Source organism: Oncorhynchus gorbuscha, linkage group LG07, assembly GCF_021184085.1.
Source record: "Oncorhynchus gorbuscha isolate QuinsamMale2020 ecotype Even-year linkage group LG07, OgorEven_v1.0, whole genome shotgun sequence".
Lineage (NCBI taxonomy): Eukaryota > Metazoa > Chordata > Actinopteri > Salmoniformes > Salmonidae > Oncorhynchus > Oncorhynchus gorbuscha.
The window spans coordinates 25481786-25508616 of NC_060179.1; the positions used below are offsets into that span (position 1 = coordinate 25481786).

General features: G+C 43.4%; 1 protein-coding gene across 1 annotated transcript in view; it reads left to right on the forward strand.

The window, feature by feature from the left end:
- prex2 (phosphatidylinositol-3,4,5-trisphosphate-dependent Rac exchange factor 2) overlaps positions 1 to 26831 on the forward strand; it is a 256124-nt gene that overhangs the window by 61905 nt on the left and 167388 nt on the right. The window contains 5 exon segments of the mRNA XM_046355953.1: positions 8115 to 8248; positions 8511 to 8614; positions 11669 to 11818; positions 12729 to 12873; positions 25239 to 25339. Of these exon segments, the coding sequence (XP_046211909.1) occupies positions 8115 to 8248; positions 8511 to 8614; positions 11669 to 11818; positions 12729 to 12873; positions 25239 to 25339 (634 nt within the window).

Genomic DNA, 26831 nt, shown 5'->3' on the forward strand with positions numbered 1-26831 from the left:
ACACTGCAAAAAATGTGGCAAAGCAATTAACTTGGTTTTGAATACAAAGTGTTATGTTTGGGGCAAATCCAATACACCACATCACTGAGCACCACTCCATATTTTCAAGCATGGTGGTGGCTGGATCATGTTATGGGTATGCTTTTAATAGTTCAGGACTAGGGAGTTTTTCAGGATACAAAAATAAATTAAATGGAGCTAAGCACAGGCAAAATCCTAGAGGAAACTTGGTTCAGTCTGCTTTATACCAGACACGGGGAGATGAATTCACCTTTCAGCAGGAGTGTAACCTAAAACACATGGCCAAATCTATACTGGAGTTGCTAACCAAGAAAAGAGTGAATGTTTCCGAGAGCAGAGTTAGTTTTAACTTACACTACCGTTCAAATGTTGGGGTCACTTAGAAATGTCCTTGTTTTCCATGAAAACATACAGTGGCAAGAACAAGTCTTTGGACCCTTTGGAATTACCTGGATTGCTGCATAAATGGGTCATGAAATGTGACCTGATCTCCATCTAGGTCACAACAATTGACAAACACAGTCTAGTTAAACTAATAACACACAAACAATTATACGTTTTCATTACGTCTTTATTGAACATACCGTGGCAGATAGCCTAACATTCTCCTGCAAGATGTCTTGATAGACTTGGGAATTCATTTTTCCGTACGATGATAGCAAGCTGTCCAGGGCCTGAGGTAGCAAAGCAGCCCCAAACCATGATGCTCCCTCCACCAAACTTTACAGTTGGGATGAGGTTTTGAAGTTGGTGTGCTGTGCCTTTTGTTTCTCCACACGTAGTGTTGTGTTCCTTCCAAACATCTCAACTTTAGTTTCATCTGTCCACAGAATATTTTGCCAGATGCGCTGTGGAACACCCAGGTGCACTTTTGCGAACTTAGCAGTGGCTTCTTCCGTGGTGTCCTCCCATGAATGATCTAGAAGAAAAAGAAACGCACACCTATTTAGGAGAGGTGCTGGCTAGCGGAGTAGAAAACTTGAAAATAAGAATTAAAGAGAGCCGCACACTCTAGGAGCTCAGATGCAAAAATTGAATTACCAACGTTTCGACAGCCAAGCTGTCTTCATCAGGGTATAATCACAAACACTGCGGGATGACTCGTTTATATAGTGTCAAAAGACACAGGTGTCTGTAATCATGGCCAAGAGTGGCCTAATATCATTGGTTAATTATCAAATATTAAAATGTCATACAAAGAACAGCATACAAACAACAAATGGATAGCATACGATCATAGATTAACTACACAAGCTTACAAACAATTACAATGGCAAAGTCACAATATTCACAAGAATGGCTTCAGATCAAAGTCTACGTTGAGACCGAAGGGAACAAGGGTCTTTTAATTTAAAGATCCAGGCAGCCTCTCGTTTTAACAATAAATTATCAAGGTCACCCCCTCTCCTAGGGAGGGTGACATGTTCGATGCCAATATAACGCAGAGACGAAATCGAGTGGCCTGCCTCCAAAAAGTGGGCCGCAACTGGATAAGTAAAGTTTTTGCACCCAATGGTGCTACGATGCTCTGAGATACGTACTTTTAATTTGTGCTTTGTTTTACTCATCATTTTTACCACAATGACATGTAATAACACCTTTGATTGGGATCGATTTCCCTGTTTGTGGGTGTTTGAAGGATCTACATTTATAAGTGCCATTGCATTGAGCACAGCCATTACACTTGTAATTTCCATCCAGTAGGGACGCAAATAGACGATGTTCAGGGGGTGGTAAATCAGAGTTTACCAATTGGTCTCTGAGATTTCTGCCCCGCGAGAATACGACCAAGGGAAGGTCCGAAAGCACATTACAGAGACTACCATCGGATTTTAGCATGTGCCAATGTTTGTGAACAATTCCCTTAATTTGTTCAGAGCACTTTGAATAGCGGGTAGTTAGAACACAAGAATGCGTCTTTTTGCGAGACTGACCTTGGAAAAAGGTCATGTCTCGTTTTGTTTTGAATTTTCTCAATGGCAATATTAATCTGATCATTCTTGTAGCCCCTCTCCTTGAACTTTCTTTGCGTCTCAGCCATATTTCTGTCGAAATCTGATTGTTTTTTGCAAATTCTTTTGATTCAACAGAATTGGCTGTAGGGCAAACTATTTTTCAAGGGAAGTGGGTGACAACTATCAGCCCTCAACAAACTGTTACGATCAGTAGGCTTCCTGTAAAGATCAGTGTATAGAACATTATCTTCACACAATGATCAGAAGATCAAGAAAACTGATTTGACGTGTGCCAGATTGCATAGTAAATCTCAAATGATCAGAAAAGGAGTTAAGAAAAATATGCCTGGAGCTGTTTTGCATCACCCCTCCATAGATGAAAAATATCATTAACACCATTCTTGTTGAGTGTTTTACGTATCGTAGACTTGTCAACAGAGATGCTAGCATGTTCCAGAGAGGTCTGTAAGTCTTTAGCTGACACTCTAGGATTCTTCTTAACCTCATCAAGCATTCTGCACTGTGCTCTTGCAGTCATCTTCGCAGGGCGGCCACTCCTAGGGAGAGTAGCAACAGTGCTGAACTTTCTCCATTTATAGACAATTTGTCTTACTGATGAACATCAAGGCTTTTTGAGATAATTTTGTAACCCTTTCCAGCTTTATGCAAGTCAACAATTCTTAATTTTAGGTCTTCTGGGAGCTCTTTTGTTCGAAGCATGGTTCACATTACATTACATTTAAGTCATTTAGCAGACGCTCTTATCCAGAGCGACTTACAAATTGGTGCGTTCACCTTATGACATCCAGTGGAGCAGCCACTTTACAATAGTGCATCTAAATCTTTTAAAGGGGGGTGAGAAGGATTACTTTATCCTATCCTAGGTATTCCTTAAAGAGGTGGGGTTTCAGGTGTCTCCGGAAGGTGGTGATTGACTCCGCTGTCCTGGCGTCGTGAGGGAGTTTGTTCCACCATTGGGGGCCAGAGCAGCAAACAGTTTTGACTGGGCTGAGCGGGAACTGTACTTCCTCAGTGGTAGGGAGGCGAGCAGGCCAGAGGTGGATGAACGCAGTGCCCTTGTTTGGGTGTAGGGCCTGATCAGAGCCTGGAGGTACTGAGGTGCCGTTCCCCTCACAGCTCCGTAGGCAAGCACCATGGTCTTGTAGCGGATGCGAGCTTCAACTGGAAGCCAGTGGAGAGAGCGGAGGAGCGGGGTGACGTGAGAGAACTTGGGAAGGTTGAACACCAGACGGGCTGCGGCGTTCTGGATGAGTTGTAGGGGTTTAATGGCACAGGCAGGGAGCCCAGCCAACAGCGAGTTGCAGTAATCCAGACGGGAGATGACAAGTGCCTGGATTAGGACCTGCGCCGCTTCCTGTGTGAGGCAGGGTCGTACTCTGCGGATGTTGTAGAGCATGAACCTACAGGAACGGGCCACCGCCTTGATGTTAGTTGAGAACGACAGGGTGTTGTCCAGGATCACGCCAAGGACACAATGGAGTTGTCAACCGTGATGGCGAGATCATGGAACGGGCAGTCCTTCCCCGGGAGGAAGAGCAGCTCCGTCTTGCCGAGGTTCAGCTTGAGGTGGTGATCCGTCATCCACACTGATATGTCTGCCAGACATGCAGAGATGCGATTCGCCACCTGGTCATCAGAAGGGGGAAAGGAGAAGATTAATTGTGTGTCGTCTGCATAGCAATGATAGGAGAGACCATGTGAGGTTATGACAGAGCCAAGTGACTTGGTGTATAGCGAGAATAGGAGAGGGCCTAGAACAGAGCCCTGGGGGACACCAGTGGTGAGAGCACGTGGTGAGGAGACAGATTCTCGCCACGCCACCTGGTAGGAGCGACCTGTCAGGTAGGACGCAATCCAAGCGTGGGCCGCGCCGGAGATGCCCAACTCGTAGAGGGTGGAGAGGAGGATCTGATGGTTCACAGTATCGAAGGCAGCCGATAGGTCTAGAAGGATGAGAGCAGAGGAGAGAGAGAGTTAGCTTTAGCAGTGCGGAGCGTCTCCATGATACAGAGAAGAGCAGTCTCAGTTGAATGACTAGTCTTGAAACCTGACTGATTTGGATCAAGAAGGTCATTCTGAGAGAGATAGTGGGAGAGCTGGCCAAGGATGGCACGTTCAAGAGTTTTGGAGAGAAAAGAAAGAAGGGATACTGGTCTGTAGTTGTTGACATCGGAGGGATCGAGTGTAGGTTTTTTCAGAAGGGGTGCAACTCTCGCTCTCTTGAAGACAGAAGGGACGTAGCCAGCGGTCAGGGATGAGTTGATGAGCGAGGTGAGGTAAGGGAGAAGGTCTCCGGAAATGGTCTGGAGAAGAGAGGAGGGGATAGGGTCAAGCGGGCAGGTTGTTGGGCGGCCGGCCGTCACAAGACGCGAGATTTCATCTGGAGAGAGAGGGGAGAAAGAGGTCAGAGCACAGGGTAGAGCAGTGTGAGCAGAACCAGCGGTGTCGTTTGACTTAGCAAACGAGGATCGGATGTCGTCGACCTTCTTTTCAAAATGGTTGACGAAGTCATCTGCAGAGAGGGAGGAGGGGAGGATTCAGGAGGGAGGAGAAGGTGACAAAGAGCTTTCTAGGGTTAGAGGCAGATGCTTGGAATTTAGAGTGGTAGAAAGTGGCTTTAGCAGCAGAGACAGAGGAGGAAAATGTAGAAAATGTAGAGAGGAGGGAGTGAAATGATGCCAGGTCCGCAGGGAGTCGAGTTTTCCTCCATTTCCGCTCGGCTGCTTCTTGTGAATAGCAAACTCAAATTGTGTGAGTTTTTTTATAGGGCAGGGCAGCTCTAACCAACATCTCCAATCTCATTGATTGGACTCCAGGTTAGCTGACTCCTGAGTCAATTAACTTTTGGAAAAATCATGGGTTCACATACTTTTCCCAATCTATACTGTGAATGTTTAAATTATATATTCAATATACACAATAATAATACAATAATTTGTGTGTTATTAGTTTAAACACACTGTGTTTGTCTATTGTGAAGATGAAGATCAGAACAAATTTGATGACTAATTTATGCAGAAATCCAGGTAATTCCAAAGGGTTCACATAATTGTTCTTGCCACTGTACATGAAATGAGTTGCAAAATGAATAGGAAGTATTGTCAAGATGTTGACAAGGTTATAAATAATGATTTTTAATTGAAATAATAATTGTGTCCTTCAAACTTTGCTTTCATCAAAGAATCCTCCGTTTGCAGCAATTACAGCCTTGCAGACCTTTGGCATTCTAGTTGTCAATTTGTTGAGATTATCTGAAGAGATTTCACCCCGTGCTTCCTGAACCACCTCCCACAAATTGGATTGGCTTGATGGGCACTTCTTTCGTAACATACGGCCAGGCTGCTCCCACAACAGCTCAATAGGGTTGAGATCCGATGACTGTGCTGGCCACTCCATTATAGACAGAATACCAGCTGACTACTTCTTCCAAAAAATAGTTATTGCATAGTTTGGAGCTGTGCTTCGGGTCATTGTCCTGTTATAGGAGGAAATTGTCTCCAATTAAGCGTCGTCCACAGGGTGGAGTGATAGCCTTCCTACTTCAAGATGCCTTTTATCTTGTACAAATATCCCACTTTTACCACCACCAAAGCACCCGCAGACCATCACATTGCCTCCACCATGCTTGACAGATGGCAGAAAGCACTCCTCCAGCCTATTCTCATTTTTTCTGCGTCTCACAAATGTTCTTCTTTGTGATCCGAACACCTCGAACTTAGATTTGTCTGTCCTTTACACTTTTTTCCAATCTTCCTCTGTCCAGTGTCTGTGTTATTATGCCCATCTTAGTATTTTCTTTTTATTGCTGTTCTGTGAAGGGAGTAGTACACAACGTTATACGAGATCTTCAGTTTCTTGGCAATTTCTCGCATGGAATAGCCTTCATTTCTCAGAACAAGAATAGACTGACGAGTTTCAGAAGAAAGTTATTTCTTTCTGGCCATTTTGAGCCTGTAGTTGAACCCACAAATGCTGATGCTCCAGATACTCAACTAGTCTAAAGAAGGCCAGTTTACAGCTGGGCTAACATAATTGCAAAAGTGTTTTCTAATGATCAATTATCCTTTTGAAATTATAAACTTGGATTAGCTAACACAACGTGCCATTGGAACACAGGAGCGATGGTTGCTGAAAATGGGCCTCTGTACGTTTGTAGATATTCCATAAAAATCAACCGTTTCCAGCTACAATAGTCATTTACAACATTAACAATGTCTACACTGTATTTACATCAATTTGATGCTATTTTTATGGACAAAAAAATAGCTTTTCTTTCAAAAGCAAGGACATTTTAAGTGATCCCAAACTTTTGAACGGTAGTGTAAATCTACTTAAATCTATAGCAAGACCTGGAAATGTTTGTCTAGCAATGATCAACAATCAATTTGACAGAGCTTGAAGAATTTTGAAAAGAATAAATGGACAAATATGGTAGCACAATCCATGTATGGAAAGCTCTTAAAGGCTTACCCAGAAAGACTCACAGCTGTAATCGCTGCCAAAGGTGCTTCTACATAGTATTGACTCAGGAGTGTGAATACTATTGTAAATTAGATATTTCTGTATTTCGTTGTCAGTAAATTTGCTTAAGTTTCTGAAAACATGTTTTCACTTTGTCATTATTGAGGTTTTATGGGTAGATGGCCAAGGGGAGAAGTATATTTAGGCTGTAACACAAAGTGGATTAAGTCAAAGGGTGTGAATACATTCTGAAGGTGCACTGTATGCTGTTTCTCTCCTGTTTCTCTCTCTTTCACTCGCTCGCTTTCTCTTATTTTATTATGTCTGGCACTCCTCTGACAGTTAAAAGAGGGGAATGAGAGTTAGATGAAACAGACCGTGGACTGTGAAGTGTTGTTTAGGCTTCAGGCCCCACTACTCACTCGATAGCCTCTCTATGGAACAGCTGTGGGCTGGAGAGAGTGAGGGGAGAGAAGAGAGAGTGAGGGGAGAGAAGAGAGAGTGAGGGGAGAGAAGAGAGAGTGAGGGGAGGGGAGAGAGTGAGGGGAGGAGGAGAGGAGAGAGAGGAGAGGAGAGGAGGGGAGAGGAGAGGAGAGGAGAGGAGAGGAGAGGGAGAGGGAGAGAAAAAGGGAGAGAAAAGGGGAGAGAAAAAGAACACAGCAAGTGAGACAAATACAGAAGTAGTGCACTACATAGGGAGCCATGTTGAAAGCAGACCTGGACTGTTCTCTCACAGGAGATGTTCCAGTGGACAGGAAGTTGAGGATTAGTGTGTAGTCTGGACCGGTGGCAGTGGCATTCAGCTGGGCTGGCCTCCACTGCTAGAAATCAACACCTCATCTGGCCTTGGGCAAGGAAGAAGTACTCTGGGAAAGATGGAGGAGGGAGCGGAACGGAAAAGAGGAGAGAGAGGTAGTGGACCAGCGAGTTGAGAGAGAGTGAGAGAGAGAGAGAGAGAGAGAGAGAGAGAGAGAGAGAGAGAGAGAGAGAGAGAGAGAGAGATCCTCAGCAGGAGGAAATGTTTAGCATATTGTCTGGCTCTGCTCGTTAGGGTCGATCATTCCCAACATAGTTGACAAGGTAAGGAGAAGGGCCGTGGAGTTTATCGCACCCTATTCCCTACATCGTGCACGACTACTGCTATAGGCTCTTGTCAAAAGCAGTGCACTGTATAGAGAATAGGGTGCCATTTGGGACGTAGTCACATATCCACATGGTGGGACTTGATAGGATGTTATTATACAGTAGTAACGGCTCTATTCTTTCAAGTCCCCAGTCAATCTAAGGCTGAGGAAGTGTGTTGTGTTTTTACAGACCCCTTAAGAGACAGACCAGGAAAGACATTCAGAGAAAGACCATGCATAGTGAATTGAACTACCTAAGGAGCGAGCGACTGTGTACTGCATGCATACACTGTTAGGCATAGTGCATAGTAGTGTCCTATGTCATGGCGGCCAGGCAGCAAAACCCTCCAGACAAACACAATCCTGTGATCACCTAGTTCAACGCATAATGGACACACAATCAACCATTCACTGCATAATATGTGGCGGGCTATTACAGCAGAACACTGACAAGGACCAACGGAACGGCTTGATCCCCTGGCCTGGTCGTCAAGTCTACACAGTATCGACACCACTGTGCGTCTCTTCCTAGGGTTCCAATATAACAGACACGTGTACAGAGATGTTGATGCACGGAGTCCTGCTGAAGATCTCAGCTGGTAACATCCAGGAACGCATCTTCTTCCTCTTCGACAACCTGCTGGTCTACTGCAAGAAGAAAAACAGGTGGGACCGGACTGCCACACTCTCTCTCTCTCTCTCTCTCTCTCTCTCTCTCTCTCTCTGACAACTTGGTTTCCCCTTAGCGTAGGCTTGTCGAGAGACTTCAAGCAGCAACAGCTACTTTCTATTTGTCCCCATCTGTGTGTCGTTTCATTAGCCAGAAGGGCCCTGTATAGTTCGCTAGCCCAGGTATCTACCCGTTTCTGTGTGTTGCCATGCCTTGTGTGACGAGACGATGTTAAGTTGGCTTCGTTGTTGTCCCCAGGCGTTTAAAAAACAGCAAGGCAGCTACAGAGGGACCGCGTTACCTGTTCAGAGGAAGAATCAACACCGAGGTGATGGAGGTGGAGAACGTAGATGACGGAACAGGTGAGTTCTACCGCTAACGGGCCACTCGGGGTGTGTCTCAAATGGCACCCTGTCCCCCAGTTAAGTGTCCTATTTGAGATGCAACCCAGCTACCATCCAGTGCTCGGGAGGAAACTCCGCGCTAACAGCAAGTCACCTTTATTGCATTATTTCTGCTCTCAAAAGTGGATTCGTTATCTCCATGTACAGCCGACAATCTGTATTTCTTCATGAAGACAATCAATTCACTTTTTGGTGCGGCAACTCATTGTTCCCAATTTGCTGTTTGGATGGATTGATTTTGTCTCCACGGATCAGAACACATTTGTACTGTTCTTGCTTCATACTTTGTGCATCCTAAATGGTACCCTGTTCTCTACGTAGTGCAATCATTTTGAGAAGGGTACATAGGGCTCGGGTCAAAGGTAGTGCACTGTAAAGAGAATACGGTACCATTTGGAATTCAGAACCCTTTAGGGTTGTGTTTGTTATTCGGCGGCAGGTAGCCTAGCGGTTAGAGCGTCGGGCTAATAACCAAAAGGCTGCTGTGTTGAATACCTGAGCCGACAAGGTGAAAAATCTGGCTGTGCGCTTGAGCAAGGCACTTGACCCTAATTTGCTCCAGGGGCGCGCCATACTACTATGGCTGACCCCAACTATCTGGTGTATGTGACAATAAAACATGTATTTTTATTTTATTTGGGTTTCTTGTTTTCCAGAAGCTCTGAGATCTCAGATCTCTATTTCCTATTTTGACAGTTAATCAAATAAGATGGCGAACCAGTCGATCGGGTTAGAAGCCCTCCCAGCCAACTGTATGAAATGTCAATCAGTGATGGATGAGGAGTGTTTTAATTTACAGCCTACTTAGATTTTATAGTCTACTGCACACAGAGCCATAACACAGTCTACACTCTTAGAAAAAAAGGTTCTTTCTAGAACCTAAAAGGGTTCTTCGGCTGTCCCCATAGGAGAACCGTTTGAAGAACCCTTGTTGGTTCCAGGAGAAACTTTTTAGGCTCCAAGTAGAACTGTTTTGGGTTCAGTGTAGAACCCTTTCCACAGAGGGCTCTACCTGGATCCCAAAATGGTTCTACCTGGAACCAAAAAGTGTTCTCCTATTGGGACAGCTGAAGAACCCTTTTGGAACCATTTTATCTACGAGTGTGGTGTTGTTTCAAAATGTTGAGATAAAGGAACTAAAGGACCTGTAAGCAGAATTATAGCAGACAAGTGATTAACCCACATTTTGGTTTATTTTTCAGTTTTTAAACAACTAATTGACCGACGTCGGTTCAATTATTTGAATTCCATTTCATTCGTTTTACTTCTGTGAGCTCAATGCGCACATTGCACAGTTTCTCTAGAGATAAATCAGATCCAGCTTGAACTGTGCAATGTAGTAGGGAGTTGTAGTTTCCAACAGGCCAATATTCTACATAGTTTTCCACATAAAACATGGCAATAAACTACAATGACCATAATCTACTTGTCCGGCCTGTTTCTTTTACGCCTGCTGCGGAAGAGACAGACGAATGCTTGACCGCGAGGTGATATAGAGAGCAACTATCTCTATCTGAAAATACATGATCTAACTGATTGATTGTTGATATTCAACAGTCATAAAAATATGCCCTGTTTACTTTGAAGAACTACTAAAACAGTGATTTTGTCAGACAGCAGCTCTATAGAGATGAGATGATGACATGGAATGAAATAATAAAACAAATGTAACATACACAACAACTGAAATATTGAATTAAAGTCATGTGAATAAATGATGGTTATTAAGAGATAAGCAGTGATGGACGGTCACTACCATCATTGGACTTTTATGAATATATATATTCTTGTGTTGTTACAGCATTCCACCCACATAATGCATAGTATATTTAATGTCTAAAATAAATATTAAAACACACACACACACACGGGGGGGGGGGTGCTATATCTACGTCTCATTCGCGGCTGTACGTCTTCTCCACTGTATGCCTGTCAAGGCTACCAACAGTATGATTCAAACACACACACACGGACAAGCAGAGGATTCTGCCTCTGTCACACACATGTGCTCCAGAGGATCTAGGAGGAGAGCGGGATCGGATTTGTAAATTCCATTTAATCTCTCCTTCCCTCTGTTTCTGGATGAGTGATGTGACATTAGCTCATTCTTGCTAAAAGGTCTAGCAGTCGATAGGCATAAAGTGCTGCCAAACTGTGCAAAGAAAATCGTCATAAATCCTTCAAGTAGTCAACGGAACAAAGGAAGCAGGTTTTATTGACATTCCAGAAGGGAAGTACTCTGGTATTGAGCTAATGTGAAATGACCTGAGTTATTCTTGTCGGTTCTGCCAAAGGCCTCATCCTGAACCTACGGTGGGATTGATAATGGACTAGTAATGAGCTGCTACCCCTGTGCTTTTAGCCTGCGCATGAAACTATGGCAATGGAGATGACCGATTCCTTTTCCACATTCTGGATTCCACATTCCAGATTCCGTAATCCAGATTCCGTGTTCCTGAGTGGAACCCACCATCGCCCTGTAATCAGTCTAATCATGGAGGCCCCTCTTGCTCTGGAACATTTCATTGGATGATCGATTGGCTCGGTTTCATGTGGTCCATCTCATTTAGCTCTGGACCCCAGGAGCTCTCTACCAGCCTACCAGGGATCCGCTCTGCTCTGTTTACACCTAAAGTACACCCATTCTGTAATGGATGCAGTTGCTGAGAGATGGATAGTCCTCTATTTCAAACAAACAGGCTAGAATAAGCTTGTATAAGACACCAGAGGGCCACAACAGAAGTGAAGCCATTGCTCCAACCCTTAGGACCCTTAAGTTGAGGGGTCATGGTATAAGAGGAGTGAAGGACTGTGGCCGTGTCTCTGAGGCTGCGTCACTGATGACACCCTATTCCCTATGTAGTGCACTACTTCAACCAGGGCCCATAGAAGTGCACAACATAGGGAATAGGGTGCCAGTTCTGGTCAAGAATAGTGCACTACGTGGGAATAATAATAATAGTGCATATTTGGGATGCGTGCTAAGTGTGTTGTGTGTCTCTTGGTTTGCAGCGGATTACCACAGCAGCGGGAACATAGTGAACAACGGCTGGAAGATCCACAACACAGCCAAGAACAAGTGGTTTGTGTGCATGGCCAAGACCCCAGAGGAGAAACAGGAGTGGCTGGAGGCTATCCTCAAAGAGAGGGAGAGGAGGAAAAGTTAGTAGTCATATAGTATCTGATACTGTGTGTGTGTGTGTGTGTGTGTGTGTGTGTGTGTGTGTGTGTGTGTGTGTGTGTGTGTGTGTGTGTGTGTGTGTGTGTGTGTGTGTGTGTGTGTGTGTGCGTGTGCGTGTGCGTGTGCACTCTAGGTAATAGTGTGCCATTTCGGAAACCTTTGTGGATGTCAGTATATCCTCCTATCTAAGATACTAGGGCACAATAACTAGACTTGCAGGTAGAATGACTAAAACTAAACTATTTTTCACAAGATGTCTTCTGTTAAGTTTATTTCTATCCTCTTGCTCGTCCTCCTCCCCCTTCCCTCTCTCTTCCTGCTTTTCCACCTGCTCCTCGTCCTCCTCCTGCCTCTCCTCCTGTAGTGTTTCAGCACCAGGGTGTGATATGCTACTTTAACGTGAGAAGAGAAATTAGATGGATTGGTAGACAGTATGCTCTTTCTATGTCTGGATATATATACACATGTGCTCCAATATATTTGCACCCTGGCACTTTACAGTGCAATGGAGCAGAATGTTCTGTTTTCTCTTTTCAAAACTGGTTGAACGGCTGTTTTTACCCTGTAGGCACCTGCTACTTACAACAGGTGTGATAAATTACACATAAAAACCACATTAAGTAGAATGTTGAATTATTTAGTCCAGGGCATTTTTGACTTTGAAATTAAAAATCTAAATTTCAGTTGAGATATTTTTTTTTTTTTTGTCCTGTGCAGTTATAAGTCAAACAAAAAAGTTGTTATTCAATTTGAACTCATTTTAGAAGAAATAGTGAATCATGAAAGGGAGGCAGTATATTGGACCGCATCTGTACCAATAGGAAACAGTACTCCTTTGGCTTGAATGTTGACTGTCGCCTCCTATCTCGTTCTCTCTTTCCTTCCCTCTAGCGTTGAGGCTGGGGATGGAGCAGGACACGTGGGTGATGGTGTCAGAGAAAGGAGAGAAGCTCTATCACCTGATGACTAAGCAGGGGCACCTCATCAAGGACAGGAAACGCAAGCTCACCACATTCCCCAAGTGCTTCCTGGGAAGGTAGGCTGATCTGTCTAGCTCTCTCTCTCATGCAGGTGGGTGTCTGCATGTGTGTGTGTGTGTCTCTCTATCGCTCCGTCTGTCCGTCTGTCCGTCCGTCTGTCTGTCTGTCTGTCTGTCTGTCTGTCTGTCTGTCTGTCTGTCTGTCTGTCTGTCTGTCTGTCTGTCTGTCTGTCTGTCTGTCTGTCTGTCTGTCTGTCTGTCTGTCTGTCTGTCTGTCTGTCTGTCTGTCTGTCTGTGTTTCCTGGGAAAGAAGACCTCCCACCCTATAGCCCTATGTTATCCTGACCAATGATAATTGAGGTTTGGTCTGGTGAGTGTTTTGTTGATGGTGCGTTTTATGTCTCGAAAATAAGCGTGGCCGTCATTCCCAAAATGTTCACATGAGCTTCCGAGTTGGACGTCCCAAAGTTGTGGCAGCCACTCACTGTAGCTTGCATCGTTTCCTGTAGCCTGCATCGTTTCCTGTAGCCTGCATCGTTTCCTGTAGCCTACATCGTTTCCTGTAGCCTACATCGTTTCCTGTAGCCTGCATCGTTTCCTGTAGCCTGCATCATTTCCTGTAGCCTGCATCATTTCCTGTAGCCTGCATCGTTTCCTGTAGCCTACATAGTTTCCTGTAGCCTGCATCGTTTCCTGTAGCCTACATCGTTTCCTGTAGCCTGCATCGTTTCCTGTAGCCTGCATCATTTCCTGTAGCCTACATAGTTTCCTGTAGCCTGCATCATTTCCTGTAGCCTACATCGTTTCCTGTAGCCTGCATCGTTTCCTGTAGGCTCCAGTGAGGGGTTTTCACGCCACGTTTATGCAGTTTCGGACGTTCTAAAACCCATCGCATTGGCTTCCCCTCTGAGTGCGAAGTCCCCTAGTCTTCAGAGGAAAACACCAGCATGTCTGGCAGAGGGGGATGACACTGTAGTGAATTTCACAGACTGGATTGGATCTACACTATCTACACTATCTACAGGATCTGCTACTTGAGCTGAGCTGTACTATTGTCATGATTTCTGATCTGAACAATCCTAGAAAAATACATAACCCCTTCTGGTTGGTGGATTATCCAGTTACACAGACAGACGGGCAGAAGCTATTTCTATACAAATGACCATTACTATGACACAGAGTCCAGTAGCTACAGTGTGTCTATTGAAACACTACAGTTCAGTGAATAATACCATCAACACCTAATACCTTCTCTCCTAAATCTGGATCAGTCTCCATCCCTCCTTTCAATCTGAAATCTGTCCAGACTTGTAATAGAAGAAAGAGTGAGAAAGACCGGCAGAACATCAGTGTTTTAGCTGAACAGAGATCAGTTCCCCGGCCGTTCAGTCACGGGGAAATGAAATCCAGCAGGTTTTCACTATGATTCTTATTTGTGGATTATTGGTTGGCTATGTGCGGGTGGCGGTGTGTGTGTGTGTGTGTGTGTGTGTGTGTGTGTGTGTGTGTGTGTGTGTGTGTGTGTGTGTGTGTGTGTGTGTGTGTGCGCGTGCGTGCATTTGTCTGTGCGTGTGTGTGTGGACTGCGGTGCGTGTGTGTGTGTCCATATTCTCTACCGTAACATTGTCAAGAATGTCTCTTTTAATCTTTACTAAAGTGATGCCCTACAAAGCGTGTGTGTGTGTGTGTGTGTGTGTGCCGGATTGCCATTGCTTGGCCAGTGATAAATCGCAGGGTGATATCCCTCTGTGGTTCCACTGACCTCTCTCTCTCAATGCGTCCCAAATGTCACCCTATTCAGTATGTAGTGCGGTACTTTTGACCAGAGACCTACCTTTTGACCAGAGACCTAAAGTAGTGCACTATGTAGGGAATATGGTGCCATTTGGCACGAAGGATCAGAGCCTAGCAGGATTACTGTTAAAGTCTCCGCTGAGGTGTGTGTGTGTGTGTGTGTGTGTGTGTGTGTGTGTGTGTGTGTGTGTGTGTGTGTGTGTGTGTGTGTGTGTGTGTGTGTGTGTGTGTGTGTGTGTGTGTGTGTGTGTGTGTGTGTGTGTGTGTGTGTGTGTGACCAGACAGTGTGTTAGTGGTCTCATATCAAATGGTTACACTCATAACACCAGCCATGTTGAGTTGGGGTCACAGTCTAAACATTTCTGTGTTATCCACTTTCTGTTGATAGGAAATAACTTTATAAAGGCTGTCCCAAGTGGCACCCTATAGGCCCTGGTCAAAAGTAGTGCACTATATAGGGAATGGGAAAGGCTCTCTCCCCCCAAACATTTTAATTCCATTCCTTTTTCAGACAGATTTCACCAATGTAGCTTTAATCACCTATAGCATGGATGCTCTACCGTAACACTGTTAACAATGTCTCTTTAATCCTTAATAAAGTGATGTCCTAAAACAGTTCAATCTCGTCTCATTTCATTGATTACAAACATATAATGGAGAACAGTGCTTGGAGCCGAGGCTGTTCAGACAAGATATTTCCAACTTGGATCATGGGTAGCCAGACCATTAGGAGACATACTTTGACATGATTTGGTGACTCTAGACTAGCTTATTGATCGACCGGATACTTTGTGAGTGGACTGAACATACAGTAGCACGACTTCACACAAAGTAACCGTTAATAAGGGCTTTATAAACCACAACACTGTCTTTGTCAAAGCTCTGTGCTTCCTCAAACCCTTTCTAGACATTCAATAGACCTGTTCTGGTGATATACTGCAATCCTAGACATTACAAAACACAATCGGTTGTCACGTGATGTACGAAAAACAGACATCGAATGAGTCTAAAATACCCTATTCCCTATATTGCCCTACATTTGAACAGGGGCCACGGAGCTGGTCAAAAGAAGTGCACTATATAGGGAATAGGGTGCCATTTTGGACTCAACCCCTGAGCTTCAATCAGACAGCCGTCAGTAACAGCTAGCTCCATCTGGTTAAAGCCTGAACAGAATCATTCCAGCCACGCTCCAAATGACGGTGTCACATTCACACTCTCAATGCTTGGCATAGACCCTACAGGCCCATACTGGAGCAACCAGGCTGCGTTAAGTGGACTTTAATAGGAGAATCAAACGCTGGGCCGTAGATCTTAGTGCAGGTTAGGAGCATATGGTGGATATGGAGTGGTGTGGTCTGGAGTGCAGCTAAGCCCCCCCCTCGCTCTCTCCCTCTTTCTGTCTCTTGCTCTCCCTCCCGCTCTCTCTAGTAGAGTGCCTCACAGAGTAGTCTGAGTTGGGGTGTAGAGTGCTGTCTAACTATAATCCAGAGGGTTTTGGGTGTGGAACGACAACCGGTTCTCTCTCCTTTGGTTTGTGTGTAGAGATACCGTCTGTGACCCAAATAGCACCATATTCCCTGTATAGTGCACTACTTTTGATCAGAGCCTTATGATCTGCATACAGTAAATAATAGCGGTTCTACAGAGATTCTCTTCAGTGGTTCTATAGAGGTCTGGAAAAGGTTCTGTGAACTAGAAAGATCAGACTGTCTTCAGAAGATATTCCCACCCTTTCCCTTTTTCAAAATGTTTTTACTTTACAGCCTTATTCTAAAATGTATAAAATTATTTTTCCCTCATCAATCTACACACAATACCCCATAATGACAAAGCAAAAACAGTTTTTTGAAAATGTATCACATTTAATAAAAACAGATACCTTATTAATGTAAGTATTCAGACCCTTTGAGAATTGAAACTGAGCTCAGGTGCATCCTGTTTCCATTGATCATCCTTGAGATGTTTCTACAACTAGATTGGACTCCACCTGTGGTAAATTCAATTGATTGGACATGATTTGGAAAGGCACATACCTGTATATATAAGGTCCAGTTGACAGTGCATTTCAGAGCAAAAACCAAGCCATGGGGTCGAAGGAATTGTCCGTAGAGCTCTGAGACAGGATTGTGTCGTGTCACAGATCTGGGGAAAGGTACCAAAACATTTCTGCAGCATTGAAGGTCCCCAAGAACACAGTGGCCTCCATCATTCTTAAATGGAAGAAGTTTGGAACCATCAAGACTCTTCCTAGAGCTGGCCTCCCGGCCAAACTGAGCAATCGGGGGAGAAGGGCTTTGTTTAGGGAGCTGAACAAGAACCCTGTGGAGATGGGAGAACCTTCCAGAAGGACAACCATCTCTACAGCACTCCACCAATCAGGCCTCTTTGGTAGAGTGGCCAGACAGAAGCCACTCCTCAGTAAAAGGCACATGACAGATCACTTCGCGTTTGCCAAAAGACACCTAAAGGACTCTCAGACCATGAGAAACAAGATTCTCTGGTCTGATGAAACCAAGATTGAACTATTTGTCCTGAATACTAAGCATCACTTCTGGAGGAAACCTGGCACCATCCTTAAGGTAAAGCATGGTGGTGGCAGCATCAAGCTGTGGGGATGTTTTTCAGCAGCAGGGACTGGAAGACTAGTCAGGATTGAGGGAAAGATGAACAGAGCAAAGAACAGAGAGAACCTTGATGAAAACCTGCCCCAGAGCGCTCAGGATCTCAGACTAGGGTGAAGGTTCATCTTCCAACAGGACAACGACCCTAAGCACACAGCCAAGGCAACACAGGAGTCGCTTCAGGACAAGTCTCTGAATGTCCTTGAGTGGCCCAGACAGAGCCCGGACTTGAACTCGATCAGAACATCTCTTGAGACCTGAAAATAGCTGTGCAGCGACTCTCCTCATACAACCTGACAGGGCTTGAGAGGATCTGAAGAGAATAATGGGAAAAACTCCCCAAATACACTGCCAAGCTTGCAGTGTCATACCCAAGAAGACTCAAGGTTGTAATCACTGCCAAAGGTGCTTTAACAAAGTACTGAATAAAGGGTCTGAATATTTATGTACATTGTGAAATTTCTGTTTTTTTATACATTTGCCAACATTTCTAAAAACCTGTTTTTGCCATGTAATTATTGGTTATTGAGTCTAGATTGATGAGAAAAAAACAACAATTGAATACATTTCAGAATAAGGCAGTAACGTAACAAGGTGGACAAAGTCAAGGGGTCTGAATACTTTCCGAATGCTCTCTATATTGGTGATTTACTCTGACATTCAAAAGCCCACATGGTTCAGTACTGAATTAGCTACAAGCTTCTGTGTGTTAGCCCATGGAAGCTCATTAAGCCTATGAAAACATATCCCACTATATACTTGCCACTACTTGTCTTGTCGAACACCTCTGTGGACATATTTAAACGTGTTTTAAAAGATGAACGTGCACTAACAGTTTTTTTTTGTCTTAGGCCAGACAATATTGTTTCACTGTATAACGGATTTTTCCCCCCAGAAAAGTGAGGCGAGCGAGCAAAAAATAAATACAAAAATAAACATGTGAATTGGATAAGGAATAACAGTACTTTGCCACATTGTCCTAGGTGCTTGTGCAGTTTCTAGGCCTAACGTGAGTTTGAAGAGTTCTATAATTCCATGCGAAAACCTACACAATTTTGCTTAAAAAGAATGCATATGTTACAATGTTACAACCATTAGAAATGAAACACAATGGGATGATTCACTTGTGACAGTTTCTTTCTTCCTGATATTAAAAGTGCAATCCAATCTCGTAATGTATTGTCACGTAGGGTAATAGACTATTTCACGGGTTTTTTTCTAATTCAAGAATGATTGACAATAAATAATTGTAATCAAATGAAGATGTTGATGTATAGTAAGGAGTTCATTACCTGAATGCGTCTCTGTAGCCTATACGCGTTAACAATATATTCATACAAATATGATTAGGCCTCTTATAAACTAGAGGCCTTGTAGTAAGAGGGTCAATCAAGTTAGGTATAACAAAGTAATACATACATCCAGCCATAGAGTATAGCCTTTCAACATCAAAATACACACCAAAAAATGGTTTATAATATGCACAATTAGAAGCGTGAGTCTATATAGAGCAAGTTTGACTAAATTCCAGCCCAGTAACTTTGCTCACCGCATCCTCCTTCGATTGTCTCGTCTGGCTGCCACGAAAAGCCCCCACCTTGGAGACGTCACTAAACATCGTTGTGGAGCTGCTGATCTGCACGGAGTGTGTGCGTGCCACTGGCGATATACTTTCTGGACATGCTAGCTGTTCTCTGCGGTGCATCGTCACTTCAAACGCATTCAGTCTCTGTGTTATTGGTTGGCCTACTACTTAAAAACTGAACCATTATTTAACTAGGCAAGTCAGTTAAGAACAAATTCGTATTTACAATGACGACCTAGTACTACTGGTAATACCGGTAAAATGTCAATTATGAATCGCAAATCGCCATACAGCTGACACACTTCGATTTCGTCAATCATTTTGACAATTTGGTTGTCCAAAATACTATCAGCTTGCACTGCGTCTTTGCTGATGAATGCCCTGATCTCAGGCCAGTTAATTGGTTCAATGACATTGTGGTTTCACCTATTAATCGCTTCTGATAGATCTGAAAATGATGCATTAACCATGAATTTAACCCACTGTTTGTTTATAATGAGGGACGCCCCACGTGGAACAGGGACACATAAATAGTAGGAATTTGCGCCGGCTTCAGCCGTGACGGCGTGAGAGAAATGAAACATCTGCATGTCGCCTGCAGGTGCCAGCGTGTGTGTTTCACTGTCCAATCAGAGGCTCGAACATGATCTGAGCGTCTGATCTGAGGCTGTTTGCTCTCTTGCACATAAACTTGGGAAAGCCTCAAGGGAGAGCAGACTGGGCATTACAAACAAAGTGCCGCATATATTGACCCAGAAATAACCTTTTTTTTCCCCTTCCGGGATGTGAAGAAAAGTAAGGCAGGACATCCCTTAAACAGTAATTCAACTTTGTCCAGCCTTACCCTTTAAAAACAACAATTTAGACTTTGAATGTTGTAGTTATCAATTGTCCGATTAACAATCACCCATATTAGCAAACTGATTTAATGTCCAACTTCAGATCTCCCTAGTAGGACCCTATAGGTTATTTATCGTATAGGGCCCTATAGGTTGTTTATCGTATAGGGCCCTATAGGTTGTTTATCGTATAGGGCCCTATAGGTTATTTATCGTATAGGGCCCTATAGGTTGTTTATCGTATATAGGGCCCAAAAGGTTATTTATTGTATAGGGCCCTGTAGGTTATTTATCGTATAGGGCCCTATAGGTTGTTTACCGTATAGGGCCCTATAGGTTGTTTATTGTATAGGGCCCAAAAGGTTATTTATCGTATAGGGCCTTATAGGTTATTTATTGTATAGGGCCCTATAGGTTGTTTACCGTATAGGGCCCTATAGGTTATTTATCGTATAGGGCCTTATAGGTTATTTATCGTATAGGGCCCTATAGGTTGTTTATCGTATAGGGCCCTATAGGTTGTTTATCGTATAGGGCCCTATAGGTTATTTATCGTATAGGGCCTTATAGGTTATTTATCGTATAGGGCCTTATAGGTTATTTATCGTATAGGGCCCTATAGGTTATTTATCGTATAGGGCCTTATAGGTTGTTTATCGTATAGGGCCCTATAGGTTATTTATCGTATAGGGCCTTATAGGTTATTTATCGTATAGGGCCCTATAGGTTGTTTATCGTATAGGGCCCTATAGGTTGTTTATCGTATAGGGCCCTATTGGTTGTTTATCGTATAGGGCCCTATAGGTTGTTTATCGTATAGGGCCCTATAGGTTGTTTATCGTATAGGGCCCTATAGGTTATTTATCATATAGGGCCCTATAGGTTGTTTATCGTATAGGGCCCTATAGGTTATTTATCGTATAGGGCCCTATAGGTTGTTTATCGTATAGGGCCCTGTAGGTTGTTTATCGTATAGGGCCCTATAGGTTATTTATCGTATAGGGCCCTATAGGTTGTTTATCGTATAGGGCCCAAAAGGTTATTTATCATATAGGGCCCTATAGGTTGTTTATCATATAGGGCCCTATAGGTTGTTTATCGTATAGGGCCCTATTGGTTGTTTATCGTATAGGGCCCTATTGGTTGTTTATCGTATAGGGCCCAAAAGGTTATTTATCGTATAGGGCCCTATTGTAACGCTCGTCCTCTTCTTCTGACGAATATGTAAAACTGAATACTACAAAATACAAAATAACAAAGTGAAACAAATGAAACAGTCCCGTGTGGCACAAACACAGAAAATTATCACCCACAACTCAAAAGTGAAACCAGGCCACCTAAGTATGGTTCTCAATCAGGGACAACGATTGACAGCTGCCTCTAATTGAGAACCATACCAGGCCAAACACAGAAATCCCAAATCATAGAAAAAGGAACATAGACAACCCACCCAACTCACACCCTGACCATACTAAAACAAATACATAACAACAGAACTAAGGTCAGGACGTGACACCTATAGGTTGTTTATCGTAATGAACAATATCAGCAAAATGTCCACGATTACTAGCCTGTTTGGTCAGTGTCAATCGTATTCTGTATGTGTGTGGAGGTATGTGAGAGAGAAACGCCCCGATGTTCTGAGTCTCTTTCTTTCTCAGTCTCTCTGTCTCGCTGAGGCATGTCAGTTTATTTACAAGTTGTGAACTTCTCTCTAATTTCTGGGGTTTAATTGTGGTCTGGGATCAGATAACGTCCAACAGAAACCATTTGTGGTGGTCATCTTCAGGCAGTTGTCATTCCATTGTAGATGTGTAACACACACACACGCACAAACACACATGCACAGTCAGAGATGGGGCTCACTAGTAAACAAATCCTCTTTTGTGATGTCAGGTTTCCGTTTTTGTATTGTTGTATTGTTACAGTAAGGTTATTGTTTATTTTGTGTCTTTTGTAAACATGCCAAGACTTACAGAATACAAACAAACTCGGTACAAATATTTAGCTTGAGGTTTATTGCTTCCTGTATTGAATATAAACCTGCTTAGTGCCGCTTACCAATGGTATTATACGCCTTGAGACAAGTAGGTATGCATTGAAATCAAGCCTGCATATACACGGAGTGTACAAAACATTAGGAACACCTTCCTTTTGCCCTCTGAACAGCCTCAATTAGTCGGGCATGGACTCTCTGTTTCAGAGGGGTTGGGTTAAATGTGGAAGACACATTTCGGTTGAATGCATTCTGTTTTGCAACTGACAAGCTATCCCCTTGCCCTTTCCATTCCACAAGGTGTCGAAAGTGTTCCACAGGGATGCTGGCCCATGTTGACTCCAATGCCTCCCACAGTTGTGTCAAGTTGGCTGCATGTCCTCTGTGTGGTCGACCATCCTTGATACACACGGGAAACTGTTGAGCGTGAAAAACCCAGTATTGTTGCAGTTCTTAAACACATTCAAACCAGGTGCGCCTGGCACCTACTACCATTCAACATGAATCAGGGATCATAGCTTTCACCTGGATTCTTCTTGCACTCAGTCTATGTCACGGAAAGAGCACGTTGTGTTGTCCACTCAGGGTCAACTAGTGTGGACTGTTGTTCGCGTCCCAAATAGCACCCTATTCCCTTTATACTGCACACTACTTTTGACCAGGGCCCATGGGGAATAGTGTGCCATTTGGGATGCAGACAGGGAGCAGATTGAAACTGTTCCAGGCTGCCATTCATTGCGTAAGTGACCTGTATTACTCCCGGGTGTTCTTCTCTCTGTGGCAGGGTGACAGGGGGTTGACGGGTTGACTAATCTATCCTCCATTCTGGGGGTTTTCTCATCTGGCTCTGTCCACTCTGGTAGTGGAGATAGGAGGCGGAATGAGAGGGAGGAGAAGGGGAGAGCGAGGGCGAGGGTGAGGGCGAGGGGAAAGAGAGAATGTGGGTAAGAGGTGGAGGAAAGGGGGAGAGAAGGATAGGGAGGAAGCTAGGTGTGCCGTGAGGAGAGTAGAGAAACCAGGAGATTTGTTTCTCTCTGAGATCAGTCCAACTCCCGAGAGCCCTGCCCTGCCCTGTCCTTCACTCCTACCACACACACACACACACCCTCCTGCCCCAGCCCTTCGCTCTGCAGTGACTCTACTGTTATTCCCGGGTTGGGAGTTTGGAAGACATGCCGCGTTCAAAACAACTGGGAACTCGGAAATCTCCGACTTCTGACTTCAGTGAACTCTGAAAAAAACTATCTCTGACTGGGAAAAATCGTTTTGAATAGTCATCCATCTCGGAACACCAACTCGGGCCTCTGTCTAGAGCTCCGACCTGAAGATCACCGACGTCATGATTTGACCTCGTATTTTTCCCAGTTCCCAGTTGTCTTGAACGTGGCAACAGTGTAGGAAGACCACAGAATTCCACTGGTGAAGCTGGGCATGTTTGTTGGGTTTCTGTAGAGGGAGGGAATGCTGAGGATGAATCTGATATCTTTCTCTCTCTGTCGCCCTCTTTCTCTCTGTCCATCTTTTTCTCTCCACTCTCCTTCTCTCTGTCTCTCTCGCTCTCTCCCGCAGGATTACAGAATTATACAGAAGTGTCATATTGTTTAGGCCATAAAGAATTAGATTAGGATGGTGTTTATCTCTACTCTTGCTGTTTGTTTCCTCCCTAGTCAGAAAGGATCAACATCAAAATGATCTCTGTTTTCACCAGCTCTACTCAGAAAGCCACCAGACACTCACAGATTTGATGGGTGTCGTGTGTTTGTCAAAAACAAATAAGCGCACAGTTGGACAAGACAAAACAGATGAACTAAACCCTCCCCGGGAGATTTAACAAACAGAAAAGACCCCCAAAAATAAATAAGAATCTGGTCAGCAGTAAGACTGTGGCCCAAAGGGCATGCGATTCCCTTTATAGAGCACTACTTTTGAGCCCTATGCTAGTGAGCGCTAGCTAATGCTAACAACTGTAGTATAATATATATATATTTTTAAATCGATACTAATATTCAAATATCAATATAATATCATCCCAAAATAATATTGTGATATGTAACTATCCATTCCCCCCCCCATCACTACTATTTAGGGAAAAGGGTGTAATTAGGGACGTTGCCTGTGTTTGTTGCCATAGTCACGTCTATATAGGGGAACATTTGGAGAAAGTTTATCTTCTGAGAAGGTGTTTGTTATGGTGTTAAAACACTCTCTGGGACCCTGTAATGGGAGGCATTCTGCTCCTTCTCCACGTTCACTGCCGTGGAGACATCCGTTGGTCCGTTCGCTACTCCCTCTATTAAGCTACATTTGCTGGACTGGTGCCTTCGTTACCGCTCGTCGTCCAACATGTCCCTGTCATTTCTATGGAATGATGGTCGTTTTGTGTGTCCCCAGTGAGTTTGTGTCCTGGGTCGGCTGATGAGCAGTGTTTTTAGGTTTCCGTCTTCTTAATTAGTGTTTTGGTGTTGTATGTTTTAAGTCTCCACAGTGACCATTGTTTGACGGGTTTGAATGGTGTTTGTGTGTCCCCGGTGAGTTTATCATAGACAATGTGTTATTTCCTGTCCCCCCAGTGAGATAATGAGCTGGCTGGTGGACATTAGTGTTGTGTTATTAACAACGTTGTGTTATTTCCTGTCCCCCAGTGAGATAATGAGCTGGCTGGTGGACATTAGTGTTGTGTTATTAACAACGTTGTGTTATTTCCTGTCCCCCAGTGAGATAATGAGCTGGCTGGTGGACATTAGTGTTGTGTTATTAACAACGTTGTGTTATTTCCTGTCCCCCAGTGAGATAATGAGCTGGCTGGTGGACATTAGTGTTGTGTTATTAACAACGTTGTGTTATTTCCTGTCCCCCCAGTGAGATAATGAGATGGCTGGTGGACATTAGTGTTGTGTTATTAACAACGTTGTGTTATTTCCTGTCCCCCCAGTGGGATAATGAGCTGGCTGGTGGACATTAGTGTTGTGTTATTAACAACGTTGTGTTATTTCCTGTCCCCCAGTGAGATAATGAGCTGGCTGGTGGACATTAGTGTTGTGTTATTAACAACGTTGTGTTATTTCCTGTCCCCCCAGTGAGATAATGAGCTGGCTGGTGGACATTAGTGTTGTGTTATTAACAACGTTGTGTTATTTCCTGTCCCCCAGTGAGTTTGTGAGCTGGCTGGTGGACATTAGTGTTGTGTTATTAACAACGTTGTGTTATTTCCTGTCCCCCCAGTGAGATAATGAGTTGGCTGGTGGACATTAGTGTTGTGTTATTAACAACGTTGTGTTATTTCCTGTCCCCCAGTGAGATAATGAGCTGGCTGGTGGACATTAGTGTTGTGTTATTAACAACGTTGTGTTATTTCCTGTCCCGCCAGTGGGATAATGAGCTGGCTGGTGGACATTAGTGTTGTGTTATTAACAACGTTGTGTTATTTCCTGTCCCCCCAGTGAGATAATGAGCTGGCTGGTGGACATTAGTGTTGTGTTATTAACAACGTTGTGTTATTTCCTGTCCCCCAGTGAGTTTGTGAGCTGGCTGGTGGACATTAGTGTTGTGTTATTAACAACGTTGTGTTATTTCCTGTCCCCCAGTGAGTTTGTGAGCTGGCTGGTGGACATTGGGGAGACTGATAACCCAGAGGAGGGGGTTCATCTGGGACAGGCTCTACTGGAGAATGGCATCATACACCATGGTAAGTGATTCACTATACTGTATGTTCATCATCATGTAGTCCAGGGTTCTCCAACTGGCTGCCCGCCAGTCGAATTTGGCCTTCTGTGATTTTATTTGACCCCCCCCAAGTTTCTTCCACCGACATCTAAACCTGAAACATCTTCCTCTTCCTTCACCTCGATGTTCCTCATACGCCAAACAGTGTATTTATCGATACAGCATACCATATACCTACAGTGTATTTATCTATACAGTATACCTACAGTGTATTTATCTATACAGTATACTGTATACCTACAGTGTATTTATCTATACAGTATACCTACAGTGTATTTATCTATACAGCATACCGTATACCTACAGTGTATTTATCTATACAGCATACCGTATACCTACAGTGTATTTATCTATACAGTATACCGTATACCTACAGTGTATTTATCTATACAGTATACCATATACTTACAGTGTATTTATCTATACAGTATACCTACAGTGTATTTATCTATACAGTATACCTACAGTGTATTTATCTATACAGTATACCGTATACCTACAGTGTATTTATCTATACAGTATACCGTATACCTACAGTGTATTTATCTATACAGTATACCGTATACCTACAGTGTATTTATCTATACCGTATACCTACAGTGTATTTATCTATACAGTATACCTACAGTGTATTTATCTATACAATATACCGTATACCTACAGTGTATTTATCTATACCGTATACCGTATACCTACAGTGTATTTATCTATACCGTATACCTACAGTGTATTTATCTATACAATATACCGTATACCTACAGTGTATTTATCTATACCGTATACCTACAGTGTATTTATCTATACAATATACCGTATACCTACAGTGTATTTATCTATACAGTATACCGTATACCTACAGTGTATTTATCTATACCGTATACCTACAGTGTATTTATCTATAACGTATACCGTATACCTACAGTGTATTTATCTATACCGTATACCGTATACCTACAGTGTATTTATCTATACCGTATACCTACAGTGTATTTATCTATACAATATACCGTATACCTACAGTGTATTTATCTATACAATATACCGTATACCTACAGTATATTTATCTATACAATATACCGTATACCTACAGTGTATTTATCTATACCGTATACCGTATACCTACAGTGTATTTATCTATACCGTATACCGTATACCTACAGTGTATTTATCTATACCGTATACCGTATACCTACAGTGTATTTATCTATACAGTATACAATAATATAATAATAATAATAATAATAATAATAATATAATAATAATAATATATGCCATTTAGCAGACGCTTTTATCCAAAGCGACTTACAGTCATGTGTGCATACATTCTACGTATGGGTGGTCCCGGGGATCGAACCCACTACCCTGGCGTTACAAGCGCCATGCTCTACCAACTGAGCTACAGAAGGACCACCTACAGTGTATTTATCTATACCGTATACCTACAGTGTATTTAT